The following is a 12,911-nucleotide window of genomic DNA, read 5'->3' on the forward strand; positions in this document are numbered from 1 at the left end:
CCTGTCACTTTCTGTGTCCTTCATGTACTATGTATGCAACCCTGTTTACTGTGCCTGTTGCTACAGACGACCAAAGTAATAAGACCCAAAACTGATAGGACCCCTCCTTAAGACATGGCTATGACAGTGGTTTCTGTCAGGGTTTTCCAAGTAACTCCAACTAAATAGATACAATGTACATCTCTCAAAGCTGCCTTGTATTCTGATTCTGATTGCTTTAGTCTTCAAATGTAAAAACTCAGAACATCATCAACAATTTTGAAGAAGAACTAAAGTTTCCCAATTTTCCGCCTTGTTTTAAACTATACTGTTCAATACGTATTAGCATATAGACAGATAAATCAGTGGAGCAGAGGGATCTGGACACACATGCACACACAGAGGGGATGCACCTTTATTAAATGTGTTAGCATGCGGAGCAGTGGGTTTATTGTGACAGTGCCACTATCACACTCATATATTGGTTTCCTCTGTTCTTACTTGCCCCAGTGCCCTTTCCCACTTATTAACAACCCCTTCTTCATGCCAAATAGCCCCTCCTTTTATTTCATCACCTATATTCTATCACCCCTCTTGTTTTTCCTTCCCACTTCTATTTAGACTCTTCTCAAGTTATTTATCTATTTTCATGTCCTACACACACACACACACACACGCGTGCGCTCGCGCAGGATAAAAAATGTCATAATGTCTTTCCTCAATACAATTCCACAATGTTTCCACGCCACATTTCCTTTATGCGTTCATATGTTGGTGGGCATCTAGTATGGTTGCCTATACCATACAGTCAGGCACAGCACGGACTTTATTATTTCTTGCAGCCTGCTGTTTCAGGGGCTTGGCTTCTTTTGTTTCTGTAAGACCTTGAGGCACATTAAGTTATCTGCGATATCAGTTAGTTTTGATGTCAGCCTTCAGAGCTAGAAACGTTCCTCTTAGCATGGCCTCAGCTGTGTCTTGCAGATCCACTTTCCTCGTTCTGAAGGGAGGTAACCATTTCCCCAGCACTATTTGTTGAAGAGGCTGCCTTCTCTCCAATGCATATTTTTGACGACTTTGTCAAAGATTAGATAGCTATAGCTGTGTAGGTTGATAGCCCATCGATCCATGCTACTGCTTTCGTATTCTTGGTTTGACTGTTGTTGCCATTTGCCAGTGTCAGGAGATAATGTGCAATTGATGAATTACACGGGGGCATCAGGAAACATTTGGGAGTAGCTGTTACATACATTGTACTGACTGGAAAAATAGTTTCTTTGATATATAGAGTTTATCAAATTGATGTTTATTAGACAACCATTACAGTTATTCAAGAACAGATTATAACTTCTAAATATCTTCTTGTCAAGTAATCATTTGTCAATTAATCATTTGACTCTGTTTATGTGAAAAGAGAAACAACCAAGAAAGAAATCAACCAAAAGTATCACCAGAAATACATTGCATGATTCTTTTCCTGTCTAACAAAGGGTCTCTGCTCAGTGTCTACAGCTGATGCTCTCTTGTTGGGGGATGGTTTGATGTATTTTGATGCCAATTAGTGCTTACTGTCTCTGTGACCAACCTTTTGCTTAATAAAAAGCCATCTCACCTGGCCAGGGCAAAGGAGATAGGTGGGGTTAGGAGAGAGAGGAATTCTGGGAAGAAGAAGGATGGCCAGGAGAAAGAGACCTGAAGGGAAGAGAGGGAGGCTGCCATGGGTTAGATGGACACACATGGCCGGCGTGGATGATGAACATTAGCAAGTATTTGGGATTATGGATGGGAAGTAACGATATAAATTATTAGAAGCAGATGGCATGGGATTGAGGCAGGGATCCCATGCCTGCCCCACTATGGGAAGTAGTTTAGAGGATTGATATCTGCCCTGCCCCAGGTTAACTAAGGCTGTTTTAAAATATAACAAGTGTCTGGGTCTTGATTGATCGCTAGCTGGGCCTACAGGTAATAAGATAATACAGGTAATACAGATAATTAAAAAAAAACAACAATACCCTCTTCTCTCCTTTGCAGCACTAGGGGGTAGGGCAGCTCTAGGCTCTCCCCCAGTCTTCATTGGTATAGTTGCCCTTTTCAGTCTCCTTGAGAGCAGACTCCCAGGCTGATGATGCTCAGACCTTGCAGCGCTCACCCACTGTTACAATGGCCCTCCACTGCCTCCCTTTCTGGGATTGTAGCAGGGACAAGTCTAAAGAAGGCTAGCTAACAACAACGTATCCTCTTCTTACTGTTCAGCAGCCTGAATCACTACGCTGAATTCTTCCAAGTAGAAGATGCAGAGATACTGTCTTAGTCTTTCATATAGGATTTGGTTCTGCTTCCTGGCCCAGAGATACATGTTGCTGTAACCTCGCATGGTAGAAGAGGCCAGAAAGCTCCCCCAGCATTGTTTTATAAGGAAATTAGTCTTGTTCGCAAAGGTTCTGTTCTTGAAAGCTCAACTTCCAAATACAATCATACTGTGGATTTTAAAAATTATTTTATGAGTGAGTGTTTGTTTACATGTTTGTCTGTATACCACATGTGTGTCTAGTGCCTGTGGAAAGGGGCTGGTGGATTTCCTGGAACTAGAGTTACAGACAACTGTGAGCCATCATGTGGTTCCTGGGAAATTGAATCTGAGTCTTCTGGTAGAGCAGCCAGAGCTCTAAACCACAGGGCCGTTTCTCCAGCATAGTTCCATCTTTCTTTCCTTTCTTCCCCTGCTCTCTCCTTTGATTCCTAAACCACTTTGTGTGGAACGCGGCAAGCCCTTTGTATTATATAGACATATGTATTTATTATATAGCATATATATAATAAGTCCCTGAAGCCTTTCACTGCTTGGCCTCTCGGGATTCTTGCCAGATACTTGATCGCTCTTAATTAAATCCAAGCGTTTGAAGTGGGAAGCCCTATCTTTAATCTGGGACTTTTGAGGTGAAAAAAACTTCATCTTTAATCTGGGCTGCACCTTCTGCGGGCAGCCTGTATAAAGGACGTGGAAGAAGGAAGCACTTGCTCTTTGCCTGCTCGCTCTGGCTCTTGCTAGCTGGCAAGCCTGTGCTTTCACTGGCTTTAGAGCCTTCTTCTTCAGGTCTGCAGCATAAACTGAAGCCAACTGAGACGTCCAGCCTCCAAGCAAATACTGCATTCTTGGTTTCTATTTAGAGCCAGCCATTGTTGGGTTAGCTGGACTGCAGGCTATAAACCACTCTAATAAATCCGTGTGTGTGTGTGTGTGTGTGTGTGTGTGTGTGTGTGTGTGTGTGTTGTGTGTGTGTAGGGTGTCTCTGTGTGTGTGCATGCGTGGTGTGTGTGTGTGTGGTATGTGAGTGTGTGTGTGGTGTGTCTCTGTGTGTGTATGTGTATGTGTGTGTGGTATGTGAGTGTATGGTGTGTGTATGGTGTGCATGTGTGTGGTGTGTGCGTGTGTGATGTGTGTGGTGTGTGTGTGGTGTGTGTGTGTGTGTATTCAATCTCTCAGACCTGCTCCTTTCGAGAACCCTGACTAATAAACAAACATACATACATGCATCATTCCCCACATTCTGCTTATATAAGTCCATGAAGAAAATGTAAGGAACTCAACCAGCAGTGCCTTCTTCTCGCACCTTCCTCAGCAGCTGAATGGCATTGCTGAGCTCTCCTTTGGCAAAGCAGACGCTGCTCATGTTATAAAAGGTTTCAGCTACTTTTTTGCCACAGTCATCATATGTGCCAGAATCCAGCGTAGACTTTAGCAGTTTGTAAGCCTCCTAGGGGAAAAGAATTAAAAATAAAATCAACCTGGAAGTTCTACCCCCATGGACATTGTAAAAAGGTGTGCTCACACCACAACACCGATGTTGTGAAAGGGTCCTCTCACCCATGTGATGCCATCAGTGAGAAGCAGTTATGATGACTCACCCAGGTACTCTACTATATTATGAATTAATGTTCTCGTGGATAATTAACGGCACTTAATTCATATGCATAGTATCAGTTAACCTTCACGCTGTTCTATGGGATAGGAATGGTCATTGGACTTACTCTACAAGCAATGCAACAAGCCTGATAAAAGCTAAGCTCTTTCTCAAGATCACACTACCCAGAGTCAGGATTCCACACCAGACTAAATACCATAGCCCTGACTTTTTGTTTCTTCCACTTTTCAAATTTTCAGAAAAACCCAAGAATAGTAGAATCTCTCTCTCTCCTATCTCTCTCTCTCTCTCTCTCTCTCTCTCTCTCTCTCTCTCTCTCTCTCTCTCTCTCTCTCCATATGTGTGTGTGTGTGTGTGTGTGTGTGTGTGTGTGTGTGTGTATACCTAGCATGTATTGTTTCAACAATATTATTTATAAACTTTAAAAGTGGAATGTTTAATAAAATATCATGTTTTCCATTTCTGTATTTGTAATTCTTCCTTTTCTTCTTCCTCCTCCTCCCCCTCCTCCTCTTCCTCCTCCTTTCTCCTTCTCCTTCCTTCTCCTCTTTCTTTCTCCTCCTTCTCTACCTTTTCAGAGCCGAGGACCAGAACCAGGGCCTTGTGCTTCCTAGGCAAGCTCTCTACCACGCAGCTAAACCCCCAACCCCTCTTTCTTCTTAACAGTTCTTTCTTCCCTGTTTTCTTTCATAACATTGGTATTTTGTTTAAAGCCCAGGCCACTTATCTCTCAGTACAACATTCACTCTGACCTTTAGAACTAAGTTGAATAACAACAAAATCTTTTATGTGCCACATTGAGCAAAGCATAATGTACATATTTTAATAGGTTTGCGGGTTTCATACCTGAGCATGCTACATTTACCTTACTTCCACCCGTCATTCTCTTCTCCCCAACTTCTTCCATGTACCCGCTCTACACTCCCCTCTCAAGTTCATGACCTCTTCCATATGTACATGGGTTTAGATCCTCACCATGTAGGTTTGATAACATATTGGGGGGCTCATCCTTGCGTAAAACTTTATTTTCCCTTCTACATCAGCCACTGACTGTCTTGAAGCCCTCCTTTTCGGAGCGGCACTTTGTGAACTTTTGCCCAGTTGGTATGTGGACTGTTGTGGCCTTGTGCCCTTTGGGCTCCACTTCCCCCACCCTTCCTGGCAACTGTGGCCTGTGGATCCTGAGAGGAGGAAGCAGAAGCCAGGAATGGCCAGGAGTAAAGGAGACCTCAGGCAGTGGGTGAGTGCAAGGCCAGACATTCTGGAGGCAGGCTTCATTGAGCAGCTCTTTTAACTGGGGAGAACAAAGGCTATTTAAACCCTTAGGTAGTAGGTAAAGGCTTTTGGGGTGAGTATATATCATTGTCTGAGGCCAAGGTGGTGGGGATGCCTTATTTGCATGAGGAGGAATTCCAGGTACTTGCTGGACATGGCCTTATTAGGAGAGAGGAAGTTTAACTTGCAACCTGGGTGGCAGAGGTGGGGGACACACAGGCACAGGACAGAGAAGGAAGTGGTCCTCCTTCTTACCACTCTCTTGAGATGAGATTTCCAGGGTTGGACATGACTGGACTAGACTGGCTCCTCCTGGTTCCACAGTACGCTGGCCTCACAGTCCTGTGCAGGTTTTATTGTTGAGGGTTCATGGATGCCACACACATGTTCTATCCAGAGAAAACCATCTCACAGCAGACATCCTAGCCCTCTGGCTCTTACAATCTTTCTATTTCCTTTCCTGCGATGCTCCCTGACTCTTGGGGGTGTGGGTTGTTGAATATCTGGTTTTAGAAGAGGAGGGCTGTAAAGCACTGCTTGTGTCTTTTATTATAAACAAGCTCATGATGTCCATGGCATAACAAGAATAAGCTATTAAAGGTTGGAAAACTCATCTTTGAAAGGAAAATTATAAATGTATCATTATTCCCTGACACTGACATTCAAAACTGACCCCTGAGCCATTATGAAATGTCATTGAGTCACTATGTTTCTGTCATTTTTACAAATACTAGTTAGTACAGATGTCACTAGTTATAAAAGAATTTCTACATGGCATAAAATGCTTTTATTAATTGAAGGAAATAAATTTTTAACTATATGCATACAAATCTCCTTTTAAACTAGATGTCATATGGCCAATGATACTATGTCAAATCTAACCCAGTTTCCCACTTTTCTGAGGAAGTATTAGATTGCCTTGGTCAGCTCAAAGTTATGTAGAATCTTGTAACACACAATGTCTCCACTGTGTTTAAATACATAAAGCTCAGGTCATAACTTTTTAAGCAAAGACTTAGATTAATGGGATCACTAAATAAAAATGTCAGTGCATGTGCTATTGCAAGATATTTGATCTCATTGTGAACCCTAAGATTGTAAACTGTAAAAACTTATTTATTGTTTGGTGTGGCTCAGCCCTAACACATGCCTTTAACCCAAAAGCTTTCTGTTTGCTGTAAACAAGTCCTTTAGTCATTGAGGTGTGGCTAAGCCCTAGCACACACCTTTAATCCAAGAGCTAAATTAAGTCAACCCTAGGTCAAGAGGTGGAGCAAGAAACCAGCTGACAGGGATTAAACAGATAGGAGGGACAATGAGAGAAAGGGATTTAAGTCACTGTGGGGAAGAAATGGGGCTTTTGGCTTTTTCCATCTGGATATCAGCTGAATCAGAAGATCAGCTGGATGCTTTCTTTGATTCTCTGAGGTAGTAGGTTTTCACCCAAATATCTGAGTCTATTGCTTAAATCAAGTGATTGTGATTTTTTTTCTTTAAAACAACTATATTCCAGTTGATTTTTATGTCAACTTGATTCAAGCTAGAGAAGAGGTAACGCCAGTTGAGAAAATGCATCTATATATATCAGCTGTAGGTCATTTTATTTGGTGTTTATGTGGGAGGGCCCAGCCTATTGTGGGTAGGGCTACACCTGGCCTACTGGCTGGTCTTGAGTCCTAGAAGACAGCCAGCTAAGCCGGGTGTGGTGGTACACATCTTTAAATCCTAGCACTCACTCAAGAAGCAGAGGCAGGCCGATCTCTGTGAGTTGGAGGCCAGCTTGGTCTACAAAGTGAGTCCAGGACAGCCAGGGCTACACAGAGAAACAAACAATCAAACAAACAAACAATGAAAAGGGGGGGGGTGGAGAAAGGAAAGAGGGAAGGAAGAAAAGAAGGAGGAAGGAAAGAAGCAGGCGAGCGAGCCATGAGGAGTAAGCCAGGAAGCAACACTCCTCTATGGTCCTTTTACAGCTTCCAGTTTCCTGTCTCACTTGGGTTTCTGTGCTGCCTTCCCTCAGGGATGAACTGTGGTGTGGAAATGTAAGGTTAGATAAACTCTTTCTCCCCAGAGTTGTTTATGGTCTTGATGTTTCATCACAGCAATAGAAATCATAAATAAAATAGCATCAAAAGTGTTTTACATAACTTTTAAAATATCAATATGAAATTCTGGCTAGTAAGAGATGAAAGTCAGACTGAAAGGGAAATACCAGCACAAGAAAAAAGGAACTAGCAGTTAGAGCCAAAGGTAGTGGCTAATTTTGACTCAAATTATTAAATTTATAAAGGTCTGAGCTTGAAATGTTCTGGATTTGAAGAACTCCATTTATTATGACAGAAGCAAACGATTTTATGGATATCATAAGCAACAACAGTCACATGTGTTCCACCTAGTTTTATCTGAGACTTGTGTGAGCTCTACTTTCTGAACTGTGAAGCAAAAAAGGCCATCTATATCTAACAAACAAAATAAGAATCACATTTATGGCTTGATAATATTTACCTGGTTTTCGCCATTTTGGATGAGCCACGTACAAAAGTCTTCAATGGTGGTAAGAGTTTCATAGTCTTCTGAGCCCAGTGTTTGATATGTACTAATACTTCTTGTAAAATATATCTCAACAGCATCTGGAAAGATGGAGAGAATTACTTAAAGGAAACTCAAAACTTCACAGATATCTATTATTGGCTTGGGCTCCATTGACAGTTTCGTGTTTATAGTCTATGCCTTTCTTGTCTCAGGTTTCACAAAGACCTTGGAAAAATCCAAGACTGGATTGGATAGAATCAGATGGTATTCTCATGATGAAATGCATATGTGCATTTCAAGTAGGGGGGAAGGCTTCTGTCCAAAAATCCTTGTTATCCTAAAGGCCAAAATAATTACCATATTGGACTCCCAGGAGCACTCAAGATTATAATTTTAGCCAGCAAAGATTATACTTTTAGCTAAAACTGTGATAGAAAGATTATATATTTAACACATTATACGTATCAATTATATATTAAATATATATGCAATTATATATGTATGTATATATACATATGTATGTATGCATGCATTCAGAGATATGATTTGGCAAATTTTACTGTTTAAAGTGTACTATTATAGCCAGAATATGGTAGCTCACCATTATAGTTCCAACACTCAAAGGGCTGAGGGAGGAAAGATTGTCATAAATTTGAGGTCAGCCTGGACTACATAAGGAATTCCAGGCTAGCCTGGGTTACAAATGGAGATGCTGCCTGAGACAAATGCATTGTGGGCTCCCTGCTGATGGACTGGTTCAACAAGTTCAAATCTGGATCATGACAGGTTTATACAATAGTTGTAGGACAACCCTGAAGGATCAAGACCCTTTAGAGACTTAAAACAAACTAATAAAAAAACAGAAAACAGCCCCCAAGAAGCTGGGCTTTCTCTGTTTAGAGGGTTTTTCTCAATGTGTGCTTGCTATATGTGTGTTTTAATTCCAGAGCCTTTCTTCAATTTTAATGCTGTCTTTTATTCCAGACACAGTAGGTGCTTACCGCCCTCAAACATCAACATGTCCCTGGAGAGCAGCTAGGGAAGTCAGCCTGGTCCCTGGTCTTTGGTGGCAACAGACCCTGCTGTTGCATGGCCATGGACCCGGATATGGTCCCCAGTGGCAGCACAGACGAGGACCCCACCATGGTTCCAGGTGGCATCACCAGCTACTCACATCAGGCTATTTCTCACTACCCCAGAGTCTCCAGTTCTGTCTCTCTTCATTGTGTCCACATCCTTCTCTTTCTCTTTCTCTTCCATTTTGCCACCACTTACTTGCTCCTCTTAGTGGTATCCAGGGCCTCTGAGTGTCTGGGGTTGTCTCAGAAGTGGTCTCAAGAGTGCTATGCCCTAGTTGTGCATTATGGCACTGGGCAGGAGTCATTGTGGACGTTGTCTGTCCCCTCAAGCCTATGGTTGTGACCTAAAGCTTGCTCCTCACCCAGGCTGCCCAAGTGGCCCTATGCAAGGGTTGCCTGTCTCAGGCTCACTCCTGCTGGGGGCTCCATGGTCATAGCTGGGGTTCTTCTATTCTCTGGCTTGTTCCCTATTCTGGGATCCCGTTGGGGCCTGTGCATTGCCAGACTGGTGGTCATCTCAGGCTAGCTCCCTATCCAGGCCTCCTGGTGCTGGACTGGTGGTCATTTCAGGCTCACTTTTTTTCAGGGATGTTCATGGGTCAGAACTCTGGGTATAGACAGCTTCTTTCTTTTCTGCCACCTGCTGACAGACATGTGACACAGAAGCCACACCTGCAACATCTCTAGGGGGCAGGTCACAGCTAATTTTTATTTTCAGTTTTGCTACATGAAGTTTTAATCTAGCTAAAGTTTAATTTGGTTAATGATAAAACTTGAATACACACAGTTTTTAAAAAGGTCTTTATTTTATTGTACTGGGTTATATAAGACTTCATGTTTCATGCAAGTCTATACTATACTTTGAACATGTCCTTCTCACCCCTAATACCTCATATGGTGTTCATCTTGATTGTTAACTGTGTTATTTACAATCACCATGGGAGAAAATCTCTGGAAAGGTCTGTAAGGAATTATCTAGACAAGTCTAACTGCAATGGAAAGACCTACTCTAAAAATGGCCAGTGTCACTCTGTGGGCTGGGGACCAGCATGAATCAAAAGGAGAAGGGGACAGGCATTCATTAGCGCTCTGCTTCTGTTGTTTTAGATGAAAATCCCAATTGTTCTATTTTACTGATAAAGACTCAGGGGCCAGATGCTGGGGTGAAAACCTGCTATCTCAGAGAAGCAGAGAAAGCACCCAGCTGACCTTCCTACTCAGCTCATGTCCTAATAGAAAAAACCCAAGAGGCTCACTAGCTCAGCTGACGGCCCAGAAAGAAAAGGCTAAAAACTCCAAGGCTAAAGGCTTGCTAGCTCAAAGCCCAAAAAACCAAAGGCCAAGGAGCTGAGGAGCTCAAGAGCCCAAGTGCTTAAGAGCCCAAGAGCTCCTTCTACTTCGACAGGCTGTCGTAAAAACCCCTCCACTCAAAATCCTCCTACTCTTTAATCTGTCAGCTGCTTTCCTGCTCCACCTCTTCACCTAGGGTTAACTTTATTAAATCGTGCGTACAGAAAGCTCTTGGATTAAAGGTGTGTGCTAGGGCCGGCTGAACTGCACTTTGATCACCTGTTTACGATAAACAGAAAGTTCTTGGATTAAAGGTGTGTGTTAGGGCTCAACCACGCCAAACAAAACACAGGTTTTTACAGTTCACAGTCTCAGGAGTAACAATGGGATCAAATATTGTACAACATGCTTCCTGACTACAGATGCAGTGCAAACCAGCTGCCTCCAGTGCTTGCCACCATGACACTCTGCATTATCTGCTAGGATGGAGTGCACTCTCTGCAACTGTACACCAAAATAAACTGCTCAATCAGTCACTTCCATCAGGTGTTTTACTGCAGCAATGAGACATGTAGCTAAATACACCCTGCTGTCCTCCCCTCCCCATTGAGTCCCTCCCCCTCCCCTCCGATCCCTTTGTTTTCTTAGAAAATTTGTTTCTACTTTCATATCCTGTGTATATATATATATTTAATGGCGCTATAAGACAAAATACATAAAATTTGACTTTCTGATACTGACTTAATTCATATATGATTACCTCCAATTATAGGGACTCTTCTAGAAATGGCATAATTTCATTCTTCTATACAGATGGAAATGTTCTATTATATGTATTTTTTACCTGTTCCTGTTGATGGGAACCTAGGTTGATTCATAAGTTAGCTATTATGAATAAACCAAAATAAACACTGATGTGCAAGTGCCTTTGTTTACATTTCCACCAGCACGGTACTGAAGTTTGCTTTTGTCCACGTCCTCACCAGCATTTGTTCTTGTTTATTCACTTAATAGACATAGTTTTAAATCTTCTTGTATTTAAAAAAAATCTCAACTTTTTTCATTGTATACCTTTATACGTACTTAGAAAGTCCTTTCTCTGAGTTTAATTTTAATTCTTTCTATTCTAGAACTTATATATTTATTATACAGTTTCATCCATCAAAATTTTAGCTGGAGTTTTAATTATAAAGCTTGAAGATACACATTTTAAAACTTATCTGATGTTACGTGGATTTAAGGAAACCCTGCTTTCATGTGAATTCTGGCTGGGGTGATGGAATCTCAATTTAGCCTGTGTGTGCACATCTCTGACTGCTACTGATACTACATGCTATTTCGTGTTTATTGGCCATTTGGAAGGCAGCTGTGCTCACCACTATACTACCAACACTCACTACCATTTGTATTTCACCTGAGAATTGTTTGCTCATTTCATTATCTCGTTTATTGACTGAGTTGTTTGGATTTTTCTTTTCTTTTAGTTCTTTTTATATTCTAGATACTAATCCCATCAGTTGTGAAGATAGCAAAGATTTTTCTCCCATTTTGTAGGCTACCTCTTCAATCTTTTCCTTTGTTGTGCAATGTTTTAATTTCATTTATTTGTCAGTTGTTGGTGCTGTTTCCTGAGTGACCATAGTCACACTCAGAAAGTGTTTACTGCGCCAACATCCTCAAGTGTTTCCCTATTTATATCTCTATCGGCTTCAGCATCTCAGGTCTTATATTAAGATGCTTGGTGATGACATTTGGAGTTGATTTTCGTACAGGATAAGAGATAGGGATTGAGTCGCAAGATTTTAATGTGGTAATTCAGTTTTTTCTGGCACCTTATTTTGAAGATACTATTTTCCTTCAGTATACAGTTTTTACATCTTTTCTTTAACATTAAAAATAAATATGTAGAAAGAACCTAGGATTCATTGGCACAGAAGACAACTTCCTGAACAGAACACCAACAGTTCAGGCTCTAAGATTAACAATTAATAAATTGGACATTGAAGCCGGGCGTGGTGGCGCACGCCTTTAATCCCAGCACTCGGGAGGCAGAGGCAGGCGGATCGCTGTGAGTTCGAGGCCAGCCTGGTCTACAAAGTGAGTCCAGGACAGCCAAGGCTACACAGAGAGACCCTGTCTCGAAAAACCAAAAAAAAAAAATAAATAAATAAATAAATAAATTGGACATCATGAAACTGAAAAGCTTCTGTAAGGCAAAAGACACTGTCAACAGAACAAAGCAACAGCTTACAGATTGGGAAAAGATATTTACCAACCCTACATCTGACGAAGGGCTAGTATCTAAAATATATAAAGAACTCAAGAAATTAAATACCACAAAACCAATTAATCCAATTAAAAAAGAGGTATATGGAATGGCTAAGAAACACTTAAGGAAATGCTCAACATCCCTAGTCATCAGGGAAATACAAATAAAAATGACCTTAAGATTCCATCTTACATCTAGTGACAACATGTGCTGGTGAGGATGTGGAGAAAGGGGAATACTCCTCCACTGCTGATGGAAGTGCAAATTTGTACAACCACTTTGGAAATCAATATGGCACTTTCTCAGAAAATTGGGAATAGTTCTACCACAAGACCCAGCTATTCCACTCTTTGGAATATATCCAAAAGATGCTCCACCATACAACAAGGACATTTGCTCACTTATGTTCATAGAAGCTATATTCATAATAGCCAGAATCTGGAAACAATCTAGATGTCCCTCAACCGAAGAATGGATAAAGAAACGGTGGTACATCTACGCAATGGAATACTACTCAACTATTAAAAACAAGGAAAGTCTGAAATTTGCAGGTAAATGGAT

General features: G+C 41.5%; 1 protein-coding gene and 1 non-coding gene across 2 annotated transcripts in view; both read right to left on the reverse strand.

The window, feature by feature from the left end:
- Window positions 1-12,911, reverse strand: part of Ttc23l (tetratricopeptide repeat domain 23 like) — a 54,783-nt gene that overhangs the window by 11,264 nt on the left and 30,608 nt on the right. Inside the window, 2 exon segments of the mRNA XM_051150840.1 lie at window positions 3,594-3,737; window positions 7,686-7,810. Coding sequence (XP_051006797.1) covers window positions 3,594-3,737; window positions 7,686-7,810 — 269 coding nt within the window.
- LOC127194107 (small nucleolar RNA SNORA17) lies at window positions 9,354-9,486 on the reverse strand. Its single transcript, XR_007831238.1, has one exon. It is a non-coding gene; the product is annotated as a small nucleolar RNA SNORA17 (small nucleolar RNA).

This window comes from Acomys russatus, chromosome 9 (genome assembly GCF_903995435.1).
Source record: "Acomys russatus chromosome 9, mAcoRus1.1, whole genome shotgun sequence".
NCBI lineage: Eukaryota > Metazoa > Chordata > Mammalia > Rodentia > Muridae > Acomys > Acomys russatus.